Consider the following 23507-nt stretch of genomic DNA (forward strand, 5'->3'; position numbering starts at 1 on the left):
TATCAGTTACTTGAATGTTATTCCTTTGTTCCCGGAGATGGGCCATCAGTATGCTAATGACCGACAGTTTCAGTCTCGTCTGGGAGTTGCCTTCTCAATATGATTCCAGGCTCTGTGCCTGTCTGCTTTCTTAGCATTGTTCATGTTTCCCTTTGGTCTTTGCAAATATCCATTTTGTAATCTGGAAGTGGCAATTCCAGATGGCTGCTTGTGATCCTCAATGCGAAGCGTGAAGGATCAAATTACTGCATCTTCTTTGTTCTCCTCTGAAGTCGGGCACCCATAAGTAAGGACAGGCCCTACACTACTCTGTCCTATGAAGGGAAACCTTTACCTAAATTATCTTGTCTGGGAGTTGCCTTCTCAATACGCACCCAGGCTCTGTACCTGTCTGCTTTCTTAGCATTGTTCATGTTTCCCTATAGTCTTTGCAAGCATCCATTCTGTAATCTGTAAGTGGCCATCCCAGATGGCTACACTAAACAGCGTCTTCAGGATGCCGAAGCACTGCTCTCTCACGCCCTTGGCCGCTCCACAGGCATCATTGCAGCAGGTCTCCATGTCAATTTGTGGCCTTCGGATTGGCGTCATTAGCCACAACCACATTGGATAACCCCAATAGTCAACCCATCACCTCGAAGGTGTTGGGAACCATCGCTTGTGCCAGGATGAAGGCATCGTGCACACTGCCCGGGTATCGGGCGTGGACGCGCATGATGCGCAGCTGATGGTCACACACCAGTTGCACCTTCATCGAGTGGAACTATTTCCGGTTTGTGAAGACTGGCCCATCATGAGTCGGTGTTTGTACGGCGATATGTATCTCGTCGATCACTCCCTGTACTTGGAACACCCTGCCAATGGTGTCAAACCCTGCTGCCCGGGGATCCTGGTAGGCTTGGTCCACATTGAATTTGATATATTGTGCTGACTGGGCATATGGGGCCTCCTTGATGGCACGGAGGCATCCGTGCACCGAGATTTGTGAGATCCCAGACAGAAGAGCGTCTGCAAGAGCCGCATGGCGTAAAGGTTCAGGGCCACCGCCACCTTTACGGCTACTGGGAGAGGTGTCCTCCCCATACCCCTGCAGTTCCAGGTGCGCCATGATCCGGCAGATATGCCGTATGGTCTCCCTGCTCAGCTGGAGAATTAGACGGCATTCCTAGGTTCGGCAGCTCCTCAAATGACAGGCGCTGCCGGTACACACGAGGCCTAATGTGACGCCTCCTTCCCATCTCCTCCTTGTCCTGTTGAGCGACTGGCTCTCCATCCTCACCTGCCTGCTCCTGTTCCTCTGGGGCTGGTTCTGCCGTTGCAGGGTCCTCCCAGAGCAGCTCCTGCTTGTATAGCCTCAGTGCATCCCCCAGGGCTGCGCAGGCTAGGATGAAGGCAACCATTCCTGGTTGAATTCTGACATCCATTGTCTGCTTGGGGTGAAAGGCAGACATGTTCGCATGGTGCGAACCCCCATTGCAGCCCCTGTCCCGCTTGTTCCCCCTTGTAGGCCGCGGCAATGGTGGTCCGTGCCTGGACTCCTCGGTACCGGGGAGATCACCACGACCCCACGACCCATTCCCGAGTCACCTACTTTGCCTCCCGCTGCTCCCCCCCCCCGGCTCTGGCAATGCTCCCCCCCCCCCCCTCAGCCAGCCCTGCCAGCACTACCAGTGGCAGGATTGGCAGCCCATGGTCACACCTCTGGGAAAATTTCTTGCCTGCTCCCTCTCCCTCAGCAGCCACGGTACCTGTTTCCGATTTAAAAAACCACAAGTGAAACTCGCAGTCAGTAATTCCTCCTGGCATCGTGCAGGCCCCGGAGAATACCGGGTCAAGCCCGTTAATGATAGACCAACGGCGTTTACTGTAAGTGCAGAGAAAATGCATTGACGCTGCTGTTGAGGCACTGGAGCACGGCATTCCGTTGGGCGCACGGTGTCGGTCACGATTTCAGCCCATGCCCGACTCCCTCCCCAATCGCGTCTCACGATTCAGGCATCGCTGGACGGAGAACCTCACCATTGGTGCAATCCCGGGAATTAGTCTGGTGAACCTTCGCTGGACACCCTCAATAGTAAGAATGTGCTTCCTCAAACCAGGAGACCAAAACTGCACACAATACTCAAGATGTGGCCTCACCAAGGCCCTGTATGACTGCAGCATGACACCCTTACTCCGATACTCAAATCCTCTCGCTATGAAGGCCAGCATGCCATTAACTTTCCTCACTGTTAGGGCAACGCGGTGGTGCAGTGGGTTAGCACTGTGGCCTCAGGGCGCCGAGATCCCAGGTTCGATCCTGGCTCTGGGTCACTGTCCATGTGGAGTTTGCACATTCTCCCCGTGTTTATATGGGTTTCGCCCCCACAACCCAAAGGGGCCTCACGGTAGCATGGTGGTTAGCATCAATGCTTCACAGCTCCAGGGTCCCAGGTTCGATTCCTGGCTGGGTCACTGTCTGTGTGGAGTCTGCACGTCCTCCCCGTGTGCGCGTGGGTTTCCTCCGGGTGCTCCGGTTTCCTCCCACAGTCCAAAGATGTGCGGGTTAGGTGGATTGGCCATGTTAAATTGCCCGTAGTGTAAGGTTAATGGGGGGATTGTTGGGTTACGGGTATACGGGTTACGTGGGGTTAAGTGGGGTGATCATTGTTCGGCACAACATCGAGGGCCGAAGGGCCTGTTCTGTGCTGTACTGTTCTATGTTCTTTGTGCGGGGCAGGTGGATAGGCCATGCTAAATTGCCCCTTAATTGGAAACAAAATGAGTTGGGTACTCTAAATTTAAAAAAAACTTTCCTCACCGCCTGCAGGCCAACCTTCAGCGATTGTTCCACCGTGACACCCAGGTCTCGTTGCACTTCCCCTTTTCCTAAACTGCCACCATTCAGATAATAACCTGCCTTCCTGTTCTTGCCATCAAAGTAGATAACCTCACATTTACCCATGTCATATTGCATTTGTCAAATATTTGCCCACTTAGCCAGTCTGTCCAGCCAGTCACCCTGCAGCCTCTTTGCATCTGTAAATTTGGAGATATAAATATCTAAATCATTTATGTAAACCACAAATGGCAAGGGCCCCAACACTGATCCTGTGGGACTCCACTGGACACCGGCTTCCAGTCATGAAAAAACCCTGCCGACCATCACCCTCTGCTTCCTGCCACTAGGCCAATTTTGGATCCAATTTGCCAAATTTCCTGGGATCCCATGGGCTCTTACCTTCGCCATCAATCGCCCGCGTGAGATCTGATCAAAAGCCTTGCTGAAGTCGAAATAGACTACGTCAAATGCATTGCCCCCGTCTACACACCTGACCTCCCCTTAACAAAACCACGCTTGCTATTGATTAATCCCTGCCTCTCCAAATGCAGATTAATTCTGACTCTCAGAATCGCTTCCAATAGTTTCCCCACCATTGAGATTAGACTGACTGGCCTGTAGTTTCCTGGTTTATCCCTTCCTCCCTTCTTGAATAATGGTACTGCATTGGCTATCCTCCAGTCCTCCGGCACCTCTCCTGTGGCCAGAGAGGAAGTGAAAACGATTGCCAGTGCCGCTGCTATTTCCTCCCTTGCTTCACTCAGCAGCCTGGGCTTCTCTCTTCCGAGTGAACACTGACACAAAGTATTCATTTAGAACCCTACCTCCATCCTCCGGCTCCAGACACAAATTACCACTGTGCTCCTTAATGGGCCCATCTCCTTCCCTAGTTATCGTTTTACCTTTAATGTACTTGTAAAATAACATAGGATCTTCCTTTATTTTACCTGCCAGTATCTTTTCATGTCCCCTTTTTGCTCTCCTAATTTCCGTTTTAAGTTCCCTCATGCATATTCTTTACACCTCCAGGTCGTTTGCTGTACTGAGCCCTCGATATCTGCCATTTGCGTCCCGTTTTCTCCTTATCCAATGCTGTATATCCCTTGATATCTAGGGTTCATTGTATTTGTTTGTCCCACCCTTTTTCTTAATTGGAACATGTTGGAACATGTTGGCCCTGCACACTCCCTATTTCCTTCTTGAATGCATCCCACTGTTCTATCATAGATTTATGAATGAAGACAGGCTGTCAGAACTATAGAATTAGCTGTGGTCTCAGGCTTTTTGGAAGTGCAGGGCGCCATTGACTGCAAATATGTGGCCTTGAGAGTTCCCTGGCTGCATCCTGTGAGGTTCATTAATAGAAAGGATTTCACTCTCTAAATATCCAGCTGATCTGTGACCACACAAAGCAGATCATGCATGTTTGTGTTAGGTAGCCGGAGCAATCTCAAGACTCTTACAGCTTGAGTCACGTACAGAAGCCACAGGTCTTAGAGGATCCTCAGTGCTTAGAGAGTTGACTCTTCAGTGGTAAGGGCATCCCCTTAAAGATATGCCTGTTCATTGTCTACAGAGTGCATCTGAGAAGAGTTACAATACTACACATTCAGCCAAAAGGTCCTTACTAGATGTTTGGATCGATCAGGTGGGCTCTCCAATACTCACCGCAGAAGATATCCCGCATTATCGTTGTTTGCTACAGCCTGCACAACCTAGTGCTGCAAAAGGGGAATACTTTGTCACTGAGAGACTTGAAGGAAGTACATCTCTCCTTGCAAGGGGACTTTGAAGGGACATCATGTCAGAAGAGCCATATGAGGATGCCATTGCATGGAAATGATGTGAAAAACAATTCCGGGTCAACCTCATAGCTACAATATTCCAGGAAGAATAAGGCGAAGACAAGTTGATATGTGTGTAGTTCTCTTCATGTTTTCATGTAGGACCTTCATTGTCATGTCATCTTCAAAAGGTCATCAATCTCACAGTGATTTTGGTCCTTTAACTCTAGCGATGGGGTCATCTTGGAAAGCACAGCAGCCTGGGGAGCATATGACTGCTGTGGAATGGGATAAGTGCTCCACTAGTTCACCTCTTTCTATGCCACAGACGAGTCTGAATCAAGTAGGACAGCACAGTAGCACAAGGGACAGCACTGTTGCTGTGGTGATGTGCATCACTGTAAATACACAAGGGGTTAATGTAAATACATGTAGACTAGCTAGACACTAGCGGGAGCACCAGAGACATCAAACACACACACTCAACCAATAGATCAGTTAGATAGGACACGACCAATGGGCATTCATGATACACACAGAAGTGACACAACCACAGGAGGGCATTGCATCAACTCATATATAAAGGACACCACACACATGACCTGCCTCTTTCCAGTGGAGACAGTCAGTGAGTAGAGACTCAGGGTTGATTTGATATCACTCCCACCATGTGGATTGTAGCAGTCTGGTTAGTCAGTCTGAGTAGCTATAGTAGGATTAACAGTTGTGTCGAACCCAAGTTATAGAAGTGTATATAGTTTAATAAACGTTTTGAAGTTATCTCCACGTCTGATCCTTCCTTTGTCAAGTCCACCACAAGGAAGCCGCTTATGCTACACCAAGAGCATAACAAGATAGTTGCTTCACAGCTCCAGGATCCCAGGTTCGATTCCCGGCTTGGGTCACTGTCTGTGCGGAGTCTGCATGTTTTCCCTGAGTCTGATTGGGTTTCCTCCGGATGCTCCGGTTTCCTCCCACAAGTCCCGAAAGACGTGTTGTTTGGTAATTTGGACATTCTGAATTCTCCCTCAGTTTACCCGAACAAGCGCCGGAATGTGGCGACTAGGGGCTTTTCACAGTAACTTCATTGCAGTGTTAATGTGACAATAATAAAGATTATTATTCTTATTATTATAAAAGAAAACTATGTTTATTGCAAAGTAATTACATTTACAATATACATCAGATCCCAGCTGGGTCTGCTCTGTCAGTTCCATACCTGGCTGTCTTTATATTGAACTTAATCATGAATGTTCTTGGTTCCCCACCCCCTTAGCCATGGAACTCGTACTTGGTGAGATTCACAGGGAGACCAATTGCTCCAACCTATTAGGTTTTGAGTGGATTATAGCAACCCCTTTAAACAACTGCACGTAGTGCACTACTTTCAACCATGGCATTAAAAGGTCTTGGTAGCCTTCAAGCTTTAATGCGATGTTATACAGAGACATACTGCCAGTGTGACAGCACCTTAGCCCAAAGAGGAAAAACATCCATCAATGGTTATCGTTTGACTGTCTCAAGACAGAGCTACATCCAGACAGCACCAACCCTCCAAATGCCAGCTCTCAAGCATGATTGATGCATCTTGATACTGAACCCCAAGATGCCATCGGACATCAGGACACAGTGATCTGTCACACAACAGCATGGGTGCAAAACTGTGAGTTATTTCAGCATTTTTCCTCACAGAGTGGATCAGCAGGACCATTGTATGATTCCAGACAAACACGTTACCCTGACTTTGTCAGAAGTTGGCCAGGTTTGTATCCAGCATTACCTTGCCATCTGAGAGAGATGTGGCCCAATCAGCTTTGATACAGCAGTCAATGTTAACTTAGTCCTTTCATAGATTGTACTGAGCGCTCAGGAGATGTGCCGGAGCATCACTTTCATTGCATGACAGTCCTCAACATTGTCCACCTCACAAAGGTCAATCCTTGCTATGAACCCTAAGTCAATGAATGCAGTCATGTAATGAATTCCATATCAATTTATGTACTGTGTCCTTCCAGAAGGATTCCGTAATGCAACGCTAAGCAGCCATTCAGAAGAAAAGTATCATCCTTACAGGTAAGTAGACAGTTGCAATAGGATGAGCGCACACATCTGACCTCACACATTCATTCCCTTCAAGCAGAAATTTCCATTGTTACTGGGTGGAACCAACGTCCATCATTCAGTGTCATGGCGGCAGCACGATGGCACAAAGGTTAGCATGACTGCCTCACAGTACCAACCAGGGACCCAGGTTCAATTCCAGCCTTGGGTAAGTGTCTGTGTGGAGTTTGCACGTTCGCCCCGTGTCTGCATGAGCTTCCTCTGGATTCTCTGATTTCCTCCTACAGGCCAAAGATGTGCAGGTTAGGTGGATTAGCCATGCTAAATTGTCCCTTGGAGTCCAAGGATGTGCAGGTTGGGTTGGGTTACAAGGATAGGGCAGGGTTGTGGGCTGAGGTAGGGTGCTCTTTCGGAAGGTTGGTGCAGACTTGATGAGCAGAATGGCCTCCTACGGCACTGTAGGGATTCGGTGCACAGGGAGAGTTGGAACTAGGAAAGGAATAACATTCAGCCATAAACGTGGAGACAAAAACATGGGGCGGGATTCTCCGGTATCCGGCGGGCGGGCCGGACCGCCGCCAAAGTGTGGCGTGAACCACTCTGGCGTCGGGGCGTCGGAAGGTGCGGGGTGGCTAGGATGGTGCTGGAGTGATTGGTGCCGTGCTAACCGGTGGCAAGGACCTCGGCACGAGTTGGCGCATGTGCAGGAGCGCCAGTGTGTTCCCAGAACCGCTGGTGTGATTCCTGCGCATGCGCAGTGGGTTTCTTCTCCATGCCTGCCATGGCGGAGCTTTACAGCGGCCGGCGAGGAGGGAAAGAGTGCCCCCAAGGCACAGGCCCGCCCACAGATTGGTGGGCCCCGATCGCGGGCCAGGCCATCGTGGGGGCCAGATCCCCCTGCGCCACCCCCCCCCCCCCCCCCGAAGACACCGCAGACCGCCCGCAGAGCCAGGTCCTACTGGTAAGAACCTTGTGTAATTTACGCCGGCGGGACAGGTTGAAAACGGGCGGCCACTCGGCCCATCACGGAGCAGAGAATCGCCGGGGGGGGGGGGGGGGGGGGCTGCCAATGGCTACCGACCGGAGCGATGCGATTCTCGCCCCACCAAAAAACCAGTGCCGGAGAGTTCGGCAGCCGGCATCGGGGCGGCGGGGCGGAATTTACACTGCCCCCCGCCGATTCTCCGGCCCGGCAGGAGAGTCGGAGAATTCCGCCCATGAATAATGGAGGCCTAAAAGGCTATGGTGCATGACAATAAATACTTGACAATAAATAACAAAATCTCACAGTCATAAAATAACTGTCATTGCAAACTACACTTGGGTAAACAGACTTCAATAGGGGTTGCAAGAAATGTTTATGTCATCCACAAACTACAGACTTCAGGCTGGCAGCATCAGGATAATCACTATCCTTGATGAACAATTCCCCTGAGGTCACATAATGCATGCCTCAGGTGCAAGGGTCACATGTGTATTGTGCATCCATCACTGCTCAAACGCAGTTGTTTGAAGTGCATTTGTTTCAGCGCCAGAAGAATAGCAGGTAAGGCAGATAAATGTAGAGCACTTATTAGTACTTGAAATTATGATGTAGCTGCCACAAAAACGTGTTTGAAGGAAGGGCAGGATTGGCAGCTGGACATTGGAGGATATAGATGTTTCAGGAGACTAGAGGGGGATGTAAAAGGGATGGGGTGTAGCATTACTGGTTAAGGAAAATATTACAGCCATATTGTGGGAGGGCACCTCGGAGGGCTCATACAATGAGGTAATCTGGGTAGAGATCAGGAACAGGAAGGGAGCAATCACAATGTTGGGAGTTTAATACAGGCACCCCAACTACCACGAGAGATAGAGGAGTGATAGATAGTGAGATTTTGTAATGGGTGCAAAAGTATCAGGGTTTTTGTGGTAGGGGATTTCAATTTCCCCTGTATTAACTGGGACTCACGTAGTGCTAGGGGCCAGGATGAGACAGAGTTTGTAAGGTGTATGCAGGAAGGCTTTTTGATGCAATATGTAGATAGTCCAACTAGGGAAGGGGCAGTACTGGACCTGTATTGGGGAATGAGTCTGGATGGGTGGTTCAGTAGGGGAACCTTTTGGGAGTAGTGACCACAATTCCGTAAATTTTAGGGTACTTTTGGATCGGGATGAGGGTAACCCTCGCATTAAGGTGCTAAACTGGGGAAAGGCAAATTATAATGTTAGACAGGAATTGAAGAATTTGGATTGGGTGTGGCTGTTGGAGGGTAAATCAACATCGGACATGTGGGATTCTTTCAAGCAACAGTAGATTAGGATTCAGGAAAGTCACGTTCCTGAGAGATCGAAGGATAAGTATGGGAAGTTTAGGGAGCCATGGATAACAAGGGATATGTGAACCTCGTTAAAAAGAAAAGAGACTTTTGTACGGTGTAGCAGGGTGGGGACTATCACAACCATTGAGGAGTATAAAGAAAGTAAGAAGGCACTTCAGCAGGAAATTAGGAGGTCTAGGAGGGGTCATGAAAAGTCCTTGGCAAGCAGGATTAAAGTGAATCCCAAAGCTTTTTATTCATATGTAAAAAGCAAGAGGGTTGCCAGGGAAAGGATTGGACTACTTAAGGATGGTGGGGGAATCAATGTGTTGAGCCAGAGGAAATGGGCGAGGTACTAAATGGGTACTTTGCAACAGTGTTCACCAAAGAAAAGGACCTTGTGGAAGTTGATTCTTCGCTAGGGTGTGCGGATAGTCTGGGTCATGTTAACATAAAAAAGGGGGAGGTCGTGGGTGTTTTAAAAGACATTAAGATAGATAAGTCTCCTGGGCCCATGGGATTTACCCCAGAATACTGAGGGAAGCAAGGGAGGAAATTGTTGGGGCCTTGACTGACATCTTTGTATCCTCATTGGCTATAGGTGAGATGCCAGAGGACTGAAGAACAGCTAATGTGGTACTGCTGTTTAAGAAAAGTAGCAGGGATAATCTAGGAAACTATAGGCCGGTGAGCCTCACGTCAGTAGCAGGTAAATTATTGGAGAGAATTCTCAGGGACAGGATTTATACCCATTTGGAAACAAATGCACTCATTAGCGATAGACAGCATGGTTTTGTGAAGGGGACGTAGTGCCTCACTAACATGATCGAGTTTTTTGAGGAGGATAAAGATGATGATGAGGGGAGGGCAGTGGATGTTGTTTACATGGACTTCAGTAAAGCCTTTGACAAGGTCTCTCATGGCAGACTGGTACAAAAAGTGAAGTTACATAGGATCAGAGGCAAGGTGGCAAGGTGGATACAGAACTGGCTCAGTCACAGAAGGCAGGGGGTAGCAGTAGAAGGGTATTTTTCTGAATGGAAAGTTGTGACTGGCAGTGTTCCATAGCGATCGATGTTGGGGACTCTGTTGTTTGTAGTATACATAAACGATTTGGAGGAAAATGTAGCTAGTCTGATTAGTACGTTCATGGATGACACCAAGGTTGGTGGAATGGCAAATAGTGTTGAGGACTATCAGGGGATATTAATTGAACATAGTTAGGTTGGAGACTTGGGCAGAGAAATGGCAAATGGAGTTTAATCCGGACAAATGTGAGGTAATGCATTTTGTTGAGTCTAATATAGAGAGGAAACATACAGTAAATGGCAAACCTTTAGGAATATAGAAGGTAAGAGAGATCTGGGCTTACAGGTCCACAGATTTTTGAAAGTGGCAACACAAGTGGACAAGTTAGTCAAGAAAACATATGGAATGCTTGCCTTCCTCAACTCCAGCAGATCATGCCAAGAAAGGTTCACATGCTCCAGGGCAGGAGACCCTCCACAATACGGAGGCCAAAGTTATCTCAGGTAACATGGATGGGGCATCAAGTATAAAAACTGGCAAGTCACGCTACAGTTGTATAGAGCCTTGGTAAGGCCGCACTTGGAATATTGCACAAAATTCTGGTCGCCACACTACCGGAAGGATATGGAGGATTTGGAGAGGGTACAGAGGAGATTTACCAGGATGTTGCCTGGTCTGAAGGGTGTTAGCTATGTGGAGAGACTGAATAGACTCAGACTGTTTTTATTAAAACAACGGAGATTGAGGGGTGTTGGGATCTGAACTTTTCGTTAATATATTTCTGTGTCGCCGCGCATATATTAATTGAACAGACCTTGAGACTGAACTTAAATTGGATATTAATATCAATACGCCACTTTAATTTGGTGTGTCTACTGACGATTGATTTCCTTACAGAATATTGAGACGTTTTCAACTCAGCCCTGCTGGAAGCTTTGTCGAAATGATTGTCTCTCGCAATTACAGATAGGTTGAATTCAAGATACATTAACCGTTCAAATCAAATGTGCACAGTAAATAGACAACTGCGCAGTTTAAATTAGAATAACGATTTCACAGCAGAAACAGATAGCATAGCATGGTAGCATGGCAAAAAGCACAAAGCACACCGATCTTTCATCCCGAAACCTAACTTTTGAAGGAAATTATTATCTGCTATTATCTATGAAGTCTCAGCCCCTTCAAAGCTTTGATTGGTCTGAAATCATCTATAATCCTTCTGATTTGATCTCATCATTTGCCTGTCAACTGATCAAAACATTATGTTGGTAATCAAAAGAAGTAGCTTTAGTAAATTCCTTTGTGGCGTGATATTCTGTAGTTATCATACAATGGTATGCAGTTATCCTAGACACGTGCCTGGACGTCATCAAGTTCTTTTTAAGACAGAGAACTTTTCATGTAAGTTTTCATGGGTCAATTTGACCTTGCTAGCTATAGCACCTTCATATCTGGTTCTATTCCATGTCAACTATGAAATTGCAGTGGCCGTAAGCCAGCTCCAAATTCTTGAATACAAAAGAGCTTTTCCCTCAGATTGACTTTGCAAATGTTTGCAGTATTTTATTGGGTCTTCAGCCATTTTGTGCTTGCCAAATATGTAATGTAATAGCTGTTGGTCAGCCATTATGATTTTTAAAATTTTTAAATCATTTCTTTAAATTGAACCCTTTTTACCTGTACAAAAAAAGGTTAGTTTCTATCAAGGGGCAACCTGATAGAGGTCCACAAGATTATGAGAGGCATGGATAGGTTGGATGGGCAGGCACTCTTTCCCAGGGTGGAGGGGTCAGTCACCAGGGGAATAGGTTTAAGGTTTGTCGGGCAAAGTTTAGAGGAGATGTGGTTTTTTACACAGAGGGTAGTGAATGCCTGGAACGCACCAGGCATTCCAGGGGAGGTTGTGGAAATAGTTACATTAACGACGTTCAAAAGGCATTTTGACAAATACATGGATAGGATGGGTGCAGAGGGCTACGGCATTAGGAAGTGCTCAGGGTTTTGGCCAAGGTTGGTATTATGACCAGTACAGGCTTAGAGGGCCGAAGAGCGTGTAGAGGCTTGGAGGGCTGAAGGGCCTATTCCTGTGCTATATTGTTCTTTGTTCATTTCATACAGAAATTGCCTTTGTTTGTGTCGCTGATATGGAAGTAAAAGGTAATTCACTGTGATGAGTTTGAGTGAAAATTCAATAAGCTAAGGGACAAAAGGGGAGATAATTGGGGAGCTGGGTCATTTTGAACTCTTGAATGAATATGGTTCCTTGAATTACATTGATTAGCCATTTAATACTTGTGACTTGGAAAGTGGTACAAGTCAAATATTTTTACAATAGTGCAGATTATATAGAATGGATGTCCACCTCTGCCACCAGTGTGCATTCAAAATATTTTAATTTTTCTTCCCCTACAACCACATCTCCATGCACACCTGACATCTGCAGCAGAGGTGGAGACCGCCTGCTGACTTCCATGTTAACTGACATGACTTTGGCCTCGATATTGTGGAGGGCCTCCTGCCCTGGGGCAGGTGAACCTTTCTTGGTCTGACCTGATGGAGTTGATGGGGCCACAGGCAGAGGGGATTTGAAGTGGCAGCACACCCTTGGAGACTCCAGGGTGAATGCCCCAGGGATGTCTGACTGGTGCTCTTTTAGGTGCCTGAGGACGCTTCCCTGACTCCCTGGGGGGAAGGAACACTTGGAGGGAGGCTGAGGTGCCCCGTCCCCATCTCACCTCGCCAATGCTGGAATGCAACCATGGCAAGAGCAATGGAGTGCAGTTCCAAGTGCAAAACCAGCAGAAACCGTGCATTCTGCTGGACCTGGGCCTCCACGGTGGTTACCACCCTTCCTATGGAGACTTCATTAAGTTTGCATGCCAGAGCCAAATTAGACAGAGGCAGGGCGAGGATTCAAGGGGAGGTAATTTGGACATAAAAGGATATAGGTTTACAGTCAGGTGATTGGATACTCTATGGAATGGCTTTATTTCCATGGAAATAATACCTGTGGAATGCAGTCCATCCAGATCTAAATTAGGTTGTGCAACCTGAGTCACACTGCAAATTCTTTTACCTTGAAAGACAGGCAAATCATTTGTTCACATTTTCTTGTTACTACAGCAAGCTGTGATCATCTTGGAGAAATGGCAGGGAGAGCGGGGCCGATGTCCAAGAGCGACTTGGCTGAAACGAGCAGGAGTAGAAAGAGAGAAAGAGAGAGAAATGAAAATAATCAAGGAGAGACGTCATTTAACCAGAGCGGCAACAACAGGCAAACATGGAATTACAGGTGAGGATCACTGTACATCACACAGCGGGAGGGTCTAATTTACAGATCGATATTTAAAATGAACAATCTATATGTTGAACTAAATCAAGTAATTGAGACTTAAGTTTATTTCTGGTAACTTTAGCAAATTGTCTAATTAATCGGGAGCAACAGGCACGTCAGGCCCATGGAAAGTGCATCCTGGATCCTGTGGGAACACCGAGACGTGAGAAGCACTCTGGACAAACAGATGTGGAGGAAGTGGGATCAGTTGGAGATGTTCGAGATCTAGGTTTCGGAGCTTGAGCAGCAGCTGGTGTCACTGTGGAGCTCTCATGAGGCTGAGAGCAAAATGGTTGGCGCGTTTCTGGATGTAGTCACCCCACAGCTTAAGTGTGTGCAGGCAAAGAAGGGGACGGGGCGGAGGTAGGACAGGATTGATAGGGGTTTTGATATTAGAGAAGCAGACAAGCATTTCTGCAGGTGCAGGTATGAGTCCAGGACGGTATGTTGCCTTACTGGTGTCAGGGTTAAGAATAACATTCACCGTCAGCAGAACTTTCTGAGAGAGCAGGTTGAAAAGTTGACAGTTGTCGTCCACATTGGTACCAACGACATTGGTAAAGTGAGACATGAGGTCCTGCAGGTAGATTTTAGGGAGCTGGTAAAAAAAGTTTTAAAACACAGAATCTGAAAGGCAGCAATCTCCAGATTACTGCCCAGGTGGTAGTGAGCACAGAAATAGGTGGGCAGGGAAGATGGGTGCACAGCTGGAGAGATGGTGCAGGAAGGAGGTCTTTAGATTCCTGGGGGATTCAGTCAGGTTCTGGGGGAAATGGGACCTGTATAGAGAGACTGCTGTCTGGGAGGAAAGGAAGATCCCATTGGGAGAAATCGTGATAGGTTGACGGTTGAGGGTGAAAGCGATGAATCAGCGTTTCGTCCATCAGAACAATCTCATGTAAGGGTCGGTCACTGAGACACCTCGAAGCACCTGAAACCAATTGCGATGGGCAGAAAGTGCTGAGAATTTAATTTGTCTGATATGAGATATCGTATCAAAGGTATCTTCCCCTTTGTTTTCAGCCATGGAACTATACAATTCTATTGAAGGGTCCGCACCAACCCTCTGAAAGGGCACCCTACCCAAGCCAACTAGCCCGCCCTATCTCAACGCACCTCATTTCCTCTGAAATCCAGAGCAGAATTCAAGAAATGAAACTACTAGCAACACACAGGGCAGGGCTGGAAAACAAAACCTAAAAATAGACCCAGCTCCTCCCATGAGTGAAATTGCAGTCTGTCTAGTTGTTAACCCCTTAATCACAGCTTTAACAGACAGCCTGGATACCTTAACCCAAGTTCTTTTGATAACATTACGGCAACAGACATATAATACAATATATATATAAAAATTCCTACATTCGTCACAAAAGATGTTTTATAGTCGTTTCTATGTGTTTTGCTAGATTACCTTCATATTCTGTTCTCCCTTTCTTTATCAGTTTCTTGCCCTTCCTTTGCTGTATTCTAAAAACCTCCCAATTCTCAGGTTTACTACTATTTCTGGCAACTTTACAAGCATTTCCTTTTTATCTCATACAATCCTTGACTTCCTTTGTCAGCCACGGTTGACTGACATTTTGGGGCTTTTTATGCCCTAAAGGAATGTATAGGTGCTGTATGCTACATAATAGGTCTTTAAAGACGATCCTGTGCACAGTCATATCTTTTAACGTATTTTCCCAATCCAACGAAGCCAATTTGTCCCCATGCCTTCATAATTTCCTTTATTCAATTTTAATACTTTGGCCACGGTCTAGTCATCCCTTCAGATACAGCCGCAAGTTCCACAATGGCCGTTAAAGCCCAGGAGTGGCCCAAAACGGGATTAGTGCTGACGGATCTCAGTTTGAGGTCTTCTCCACCCCCTCCCCACCATGGATATAATCGGGTTCATTCCCAAATTTCCCTAAATTGTAATATTTTCATTTTGAAAACCAATAATGATTTGTGTTGGTATAAGGTCACGCCACCAGGGAAGGTTGGGAGGATACGTCGTGGGCAGACGATACCGGGTGTCATTTTGAAAACCAGTCGTGATGGCCACGCCGGGTGCAGAGTAGGTATACCCTTGGTTGGTGCAGGACATGGCTGGGAACTGCCCTGTGGCAGTATCAACCTGGCAGTGCCAGGGTGGCAGTGCCAAGGGCGGGTACTCTGGGGAGCTCCATCGGTATGTCCCCCTTCTGTGTGGGGTGTTGGGGGAGGCGATGCTTGTTGGGGGAGGGGTATGCCTACATTGAGGGGGATGGGGCACTGCCTGTGAAGGTGGGGGTAGGGCGGTGCCAGTGACGGGGAGGGGGTGCCGCTCAATGCCTGTGAGGGGGTGGGGAGGGCTACCTGATGCCTGGGGGCACAGGTGGTGACTGTGAAGGGTGGGAAATGTTCAAATACTGGGCGGGTGGGGGAGGATCACTCCGATGCTTGTATTGGGGGTTCCTCCAATCTTTGCATGGTGAGGGTGCCATGGTCTTTGCCTTGTGGGTGGGGGGGGGGGGGTTCCCCTTCTGCATGTGGGGATTGGGGAGTATTCCCTTTGTCTGCCGGAAGATCCCAATCTCTGTTGAGGGGAGGGAGGTGTGGCCCTAAATGTAACTTTGACATTAGTGCAAGCTATAAAAATGGTGGCCCCGTCTCAGAATCTCAGCTTTGCCAGCTTGCTTAGCCCCCTCCCCTCCAGCTGGCCGTGTGATCCTCACCAGCACTCTGTTGCTAAATCAGGCAAGAAAAGTCTTCTGCGAAGCCACCAAATTTTACACAGCTTTTCATGTCTGATCTAACACTCTGCACTCTTGGGAAAATTCCACCCTTGGCCTCAGATGGAACGTCCTCACTTCCAAACATAATGTTACATTCTACCATGTTATGGTCACTCATCCCAAAAGGTTCCACACAAGTCTGACTCCTGTCTTTCTGCTGACAGCACGCTCACACCTTTCCTCTGAATGGGATCTGCATTGGGGCTTGAGATCTTGCCCCACTGTGCCTTGGTTGGTGGATGGGCAATGGGGAACAGGAGGCGGGAGTGACGGCAGGTCCGTGCTGAACATTAAGGTGACAGAGGCTTCACATATGTGAGGTGTGACATGTGTCACTGACTTGCAGGAGAAATAAAGCCAAAATAATGGTGAGCGATCTCCCACTGGTGATGGGATCCCAAGCCTGACAATCCTCACCAGCCATGAGCTGGGAACCTTGGAGTTTGAGGCTGAGCGAGAAGGGAGGTCATCAGGTTACAGAGAGGCTGGTGTCTGGGAGGAAAGGAAGATCCCATTGGGAGAAATCGTGATAGGTTGAGGCTGAAAGCGATGAATCAGCGTTTCGTCCATCAGAACAATCTCATTTAGGCGTCGGTCACTGAGACACCTGAAACCAATTGCGATAGGCAAAAGGTGCTGAGAATTTAATTAGTCTGATATGAGATATCATATCAAAGGGTATATTACCCTTTGTTTTCAGCCATAGAACAATACAATTCTATTGAAGGAAGCCATTTATAATAATAAAAATCTTTATTGTCACAAGTAGGCTTGCAGTAACACTGCAATGAAGTTACTGTGAAAAGCCCCTAGTTGCCACAATCCAGAGCCTGCTCGGGTACACGGAGGGAGAATTCAGAATGTCCAAATGACCTAACAAGCACATCTTTCGGAACTTTGTGGAAGGAAACTAGAGCACCCGGAGGAAACCCAGGCAGACACAAGGAGAATGTGCAGACTTCGCACAGACAGTGACCCAAGCTGGGAATCGAACCTGGGACCCTGGTGCTGTGAAGCAACAGTGCTAACCACTGTGCTACCGTGCCACAGTCCATTTGGCCCATCGGTTCCGAACAAACCCTCTGAAAGGGCACCCTACCGAAGCCAACTAGCCCGCCCTATCCCAACGTACCTCATTTCCTCTGAAATCCAGAGCAGAATTCAAGAAATGAAACTACTAGCAACACACAGGGCAGGGCTGGAAAACAAAACCTAAAAACAGACCCAGCCCTCCCATGAGTGAAATCGCAGTCTGTCTAGTTGTTAACCCCTTAATCACAGCTTTAACAGAAAGTCTGGATACCTTAACCTAAGTTCTTTTGATAACATTACAGCAACAGACACATAATACAATATATATATAAAAATTCCTACATTCGTCACAATACGAAATTATTGTATTTAGAGTCATTTCTTTGTCTTTTGCTAGATTACATTCATATTCTGTTCTCCCTTTCTTTATCAGTTTCTTGCCCTTCCTTTGCTGTATCCTAAAAACCTCCCAATTCTCAGGTTTACTACTATTTCTGGCAACTTTACAAGCATTTCCTTTTTATCTCATACAATCCTTGACTTCCTTTGTCAGCCACGGTTGACTGACATTTTGGGGCTTTTTATGCCCTAAAGGAATGTATAGGTGCTGTATGCTACATAATAGGTCTTTAAAGACGATCCTGTGCACAGTCATATCTTTTAACGTATTTTCCCAATCCAACGAAGCCAATTTATCCCCATGCCTTCATAATTTCCTTTATTCAATTTTAATACTTTGGCCACGGTCTAGTCATCCCTTCAGATACAGCCGCAAGTTCCACAATGGCCGTTAAAGCCCAGGAGTGGCCCAAAACGGGATTAGTGCTGACGGATCTCAGTTTGAGGTCTTCTTCACCCCCTCCCCACCATGGATATAATCGGGTTCATGCCCAAATTTCCCTAAATTGTAATATTTTCATTTTGAAAACCAGTAATGATTTGTGTTGGTATAAGGTCACGCCACCAGGGAAGGTTGGGAGGATACGTCGTGGGCAGACGATACCGGGTGTCATTTTGAAAACCGGTCGTGATGGCCACGCCGGGTGCAGAGTGAGGTATACCCTTGGTTGGTGCAGGACAAGGGCGGGTACTCTGGGGAGCTCCATCGGTATGTCCCCCTTCTGTGTGGGGTGTTGGGGGAGGCGATGCTTGTTGGGGGAGGGGTGTGCCTGCATTGAGGGAGATGGGGGCCCTGCCTGTGAAGGTGGGGGTAGGGCGGTGCCAGTGACGGGGAGGGGGTGCCGCTCAATGCCTGTGAGGGGGTGGGGAGGGCTCCCTGATGCCTGGGGGCATAGGTTGTGACTGTGAAGGGTGGGAAATGTTCAAATACTGGGCGGGTGGGGGAGGATCACTCCGATGCTTGTATTGGGGGTTCCTCCAATCTTTGCATGGTGAGGGTGCCATGGTCTTTGCCTTGTGGGTGGGGGGGGGGGGGGTTCCCCTTCTGCATGTGGGGATTGGGGAGTATTCCCTTTGTCTGCCGGAAGATCCCAATCTCTATTGGGGGGAGAGAGGTGTGGCCCTAAATTTAACTTTGATATTGGTGCAAGCTTTAAAAACGGCGGCCCGGTCTCAGAGTCTCAGCTTTGCCAGCTTGCTTAGCCCCCTCCCCTCCAGCTGGCTGTGTGATCCTCACCAGCACTCTGTTGCTAAATCAGGCAAGAAAAGTCTTCTGCAAAGCCACCAAATTTTACACAGCTTTTCATGTCTGATCTAACACTCTGCACTCTTGGGAAAATTCCACCCTTGGCCTCAGATGGAACGTCCTCACTGCCAAACATAATGTTACATTCTATCGTGTTATGATCACTCATCCCGAAAGGATCCACACAAGTCTGACACCTGTCTTTCTGCTGACAGCACGCTCACACCTTTCCTCTGAATGGGATCTGCATTGCGGCTTGAGATCTTGCCCCACTGTGCCTTGGTTGGTGGATGGGCAATGGGGAACTTAGGAGTATAACCCTTGACTCTCTTGTCTATCAACAATTTGTCTAACTCTGTCTTAAATTAATTAAGTGATCCAGTTTCCACTGCTTTCTGGGGTAGAGAATTCTATATACTGACGACCCTTTGGGAGATCAAAATTCTCCTCATCACCGTCTCAAACAGAGATTAAATGTGGACTTAAATCTTAAACTTGGAAGATCAGTCAAGGCCGCAGTGAAATCACAAGTCCAGAGGCAATAAAGGCTTGGATGATGGTTTCAGTAGTAGATAAGCCGAGGGAAGGGCAACATTATGGAGATGCCAACTGGTGGTTCTAGTGTCATGTGGTAGGAAGCCCATCTCAAAATATAATAATCATGAAAGTGGGCACATTGCCCAAATATTTAGAGGCTATCAACAGGTTGGAGCCACAAGCCTGTAAGCCCACACCCACCATGCAAAATGTACCGGGATAAAGCACTGCAACATTTAAATGTTGACTTAAGTGCCCCACACAGCTCTTTCCTCATCTAAGAACCAAATGAAAACAAGTTAATACACTACACCCCAGTCCAGAATAACCTGTTCAACAAGGAAATGTAAATCAATAATGCTTGGTGCACACCCGTGACATTTCCCTCACTGCTGTCAAGCTTGAATCTATACAGTTGCAAGTTAACCAATGCATTAAATTCTACCGCATATTTATATTTTCAGCCCCACCCTCCAACCCTCAATGCAATCAGGCTGAAGTTAATCTGAGAGATCGAGCACTTGGGGTGGCATGATGGCATAGTGGTTAGCACTGCTGCCTCACAGCCCCAGGGTCCCGGGTTCAATTCCAGCCTCGGGCCTGTGAAGTTTGCACTTTCTCGCTGTGTCTGTGTGGGTTTCCTCCGGGTGCTCCGGTTTCCTCCCACAGTCCAACGGCTATGTTAAATTGTCCCTTAGTGTCCAAAAAGGTTGGATGGGGTTACTGGGTTACGGGGATAGGCTGGCGGTGTGGGCTTAAGTAGGGTGCTCTTTCCATGGGCCGGTGCAGACTCGATGGGCCGAATGGCCTACTTCTGCACTGTAAATTCTCTGATTCTATGGATAATCTTATCAACATCAAATTATTACTGCCCTTGAGATGCTGTGGTGTCAGGAGTGAGGGATTCGAAAGAAATAGAGACCGCCGTAGTGACGGGCAGCATGGTCAGCACAGGCTTGGAGGGCTGAAGGGTCTGTTCCTGTGCTGCACTTTTCTTTGTTCTTTGTAGTCTCCTTGGTGGCAGGCCCATTGTTTGGCCTCCAGTGCTTTCTCCTCCATAACTGTGCCTGTAAGGCCCTGGGGGTACTCCACGGAATGGATGTGCTGCTGGAGTGAGCTCCAGAGGCCTCTTAGTCATCTGGCGTTGCCAGTCCTGGAGGCTTCCCATTGTCTACACCATGGTGTTGTCGCCCTGAGTGATGCTCCTCAGCGACTAGGTCATGCTCTGGACTGTCTGGGCAATGTCCACCTGCGTATGAGACACGTCCCTCAGCGACTGGCACATGATGTTGAGGCCCTCAGCTATGGTCGTCACCACCACTCAAGACGCAGACATCATGCTCCAGGTTTTCCACATCGCTCGCCGCACTTGCAGTGTTGGCCTCAATGCCACATATTGTCAGCACCACCTCTTGTGCCTACAGCCTCTGGGACTCCTCCAATAGGCCTCACAATTGCTGGAGTGTTGCTGCCACCCCACCCTCCTGAATGTCACGACTCAGTCCAATTATCTGCATGAGCTGCAGGAGAACCTTGTTCAGGGCTCAGCATTTGGCTGGGACACAGCTGAGTCCTGGGATCCAGCAGACCTCCCACTGCTGTCTTCCTTGGATGTTCCTGCCTCCACCTGGTGTGCATCAGCAACTCTGTGGTGCTCACAGATTGTGCCCCAAAAATATGTCCACGAATGACGCCCACTGAGCTGTCTGTCTCTGCATTGGTAGACGTTGGGGGTGGTAGTTGTAACACCTTAATGATGGCCTCCTCGGAGCTCTCAAAGAACAAAGAAAATTACAGCACAGGAACAGGCCCTTCGGCCCTCCCAGCCTGCGCTAATCCAGATACTTTATCTAAACCTGTCGCCTATTTTCCAAGGATCTACTTCCCTCTGTTCCCCGCCCGTTCATATATCTGTCTAGATACATCTTAAATTATGCTATCGTGCCAGCCTCTACCAACTCCGCTGGCAAAACATTCTCACTTTGAAAACGTGACCCCTTGTAATTGACACCCCCACTCTTGGAAAAAGTTTCTTGCTATCCACACTGTCCATACCTCTCATAATTTTGTAGACCTCAATCAGGTCCCCCCTCAACCTCCGTTTTTCTAATGAAAACAATCCTAATCCACTCAACCTTTCTTCATAGCTAGCACCCTCCATACCAGGCAACTTCCTGGTGAACCTCCTCTGCACCCTCTCTAAAGCATCCACATCCTTCTGGTAATGTGGCGACCAGAACTGCACGCAGTATTCCAAATGTGGCCTAACCAAAGTCCTATACAACTGTACATGACCTGTCAACTCTTGTACTCAATACCGCGTCCGATGAAGGCAAGCATGCTGTATGCCTTCTTGACCACTCTATCTACCTGCGCAGTCACCTTCAGGGTACAATGGACCTGAACTCCCAAATCTCTCTGTACATCAATTTTCCCCAGGACTCTTCCATTGACCGTATAGTCCGCTCTTGAATTAGATCTTCCAAAATCTTCCTCTCCTCCGAAAGGTGTTCTTTTGGGTGGCAGGGCTGAGGAATGACTTGGCCTCATCAGATGGAGATCCTGTGAGACAATTGACATGTGGTCAGTGAGAGGGAAGGAACATTTTGTCTGACATGAACAACTCACTTGAGACCCTCTGGGTGAAGGCACAGTGGATTCTCATCTCTCTGGTGCAGGCCAACCTCGCTCAGGGTGACTGCTACCTCCTCGGTCAACCCCGTGAGCTCCAGGACCCGTTCCTCATAGAGGATGAGGACTCCAATCTCCGGTACTCCACCCCCGTCATGGCCGTCCCCATTTATTCTGAGCTATGTTCTCCTGCGGGAGCAGATAAGCCAGAATCAAGGGAAAATTTAACATGGCCGTCACTTTGTTCATATCACAACTACTGAAGATAGCAGAGTTTTGTAAGTGTGGTGAATGTAATATATAGATGTATATATGTTAATTCACACTGTCTTTGTAAGTGCAGTAGCGCTATCCTACCACTAGGGGGAGTAGCGCTGGGAGCACTCAGGAACTTGTACTGGGTTCCACCCTTGGCTCCGTTCACAACTCCTCCCCCTAGTGCAGCTGTATAAATACCCTTGTCCAGAGTCAGCCTGAGTTCACTAAGAGTTCATCAACGGGTAGCAGGCTGAAGTAAGTCGATTAAAGCCTAGATTCATATTGGAAACACGTGTCTGGTAAATTGATGGTTCCATCAATTTAATCGACTTACGAACAGAAAAGATCGATTATGGAATCGGCCCTCAAGCCTGGACGCCTGGAACTCGACCCACAGGATTCAGAGGCTAAAGAAATCTTCTACTGGATCTGGTGCTTCAAGGCCTACCTGGCAGAAGCGAGCACAGCCGAAACGACAGAGGATCAGAAGCTAAGTCTACTGCACGCGAGGGTGAGCCACAGAATCTCTACGCAACTAAACTCAGCCAGTTCACATACTGCGGCGCTAGCAGTTCTCAATAAAATGTATGTAAGGCCCATTAATGAAGTCTACGCTCGCTATGTGTTCACGACTCGCCGCCAGCGGACTACAGAATCACTCGCCGAATTCCTAAGGGAACTCAATTATTTGTCCAAGTGGTTACCGTGGCTGAACACAGGGAATTGGTGGTATGATGTTTTTGTAGCGGGCCTCAGGTCTAACTATGTGCGCCAACGACTGCTGGAAAAGGGGACCCAGGACTTAGAAACGACTGTGGAAGCTGCTACCACAATGGAGGTCTCCTTCCGCAGCCTTAACTCGTTCCCCGCGGACCCCGCGACCCAATCATGGGCCCCCGACCAGCGACTCCCCCAGGCCTGTGCTACGCGGCCGCCCAGCCACCATGCTGCCCCAGCCAGCCACCATGCTTCTCCAGCCAGCCATTATGCTGCTCCAGCCTGCCATTTCTGCGGCCAGAACCAGCACCCGCGGCAGCACTGCCCGGCCCGCAACGCGACTTGCAGCAGCTGTGGGTGGAAAGGCCATTACGCAAGAGTGTGCCTCGCAAAAAGGGCCCCAGCTTCCAACTCCCCAGCAACTCGCAGTAATCGCTCCCCTCACTTGCAGGCCAGCGGGGCCCGAAAAGCTGCGGCCTATCATATAATTTACAGTGCAGAAGGAGGCCATTTGGCACATCGAGTCTGCACCGGCTCTTGGAAAGAGCACCCTACCCAAGGTCAACACCTCCACCCTATCCCCATAACCCAGTAAC

The 23507-nt window shown here is 48.2% G+C and overlaps 1 protein-coding gene across 1 annotated transcript in view; it reads left to right on the forward strand.

The window, feature by feature from the left end:
- Window positions 1–13053: 13053 nt before the first annotated feature.
- Window positions 13054–23507, forward strand: part of cmtr2 (cap methyltransferase 2) — a 39367-nt gene continuing 28913 nt past the window's right edge. The window contains exon 1 of the mRNA XM_038807141.1: window positions 13054–13290. Within this exon, the coding sequence (XP_038663069.1) occupies window positions 13145–13290 (146 nt within the window). The 5' untranslated portion in view covers window positions 13054–13144. The remainder of the gene's footprint in view (window positions 13291–23507) is intronic.

Source organism: Scyliorhinus canicula, chromosome 9 (assembly GCF_902713615.1).
Source record: "Scyliorhinus canicula chromosome 9, sScyCan1.1, whole genome shotgun sequence".
NCBI lineage: Eukaryota > Metazoa > Chordata > Chondrichthyes > Carcharhiniformes > Scyliorhinidae > Scyliorhinus > Scyliorhinus canicula.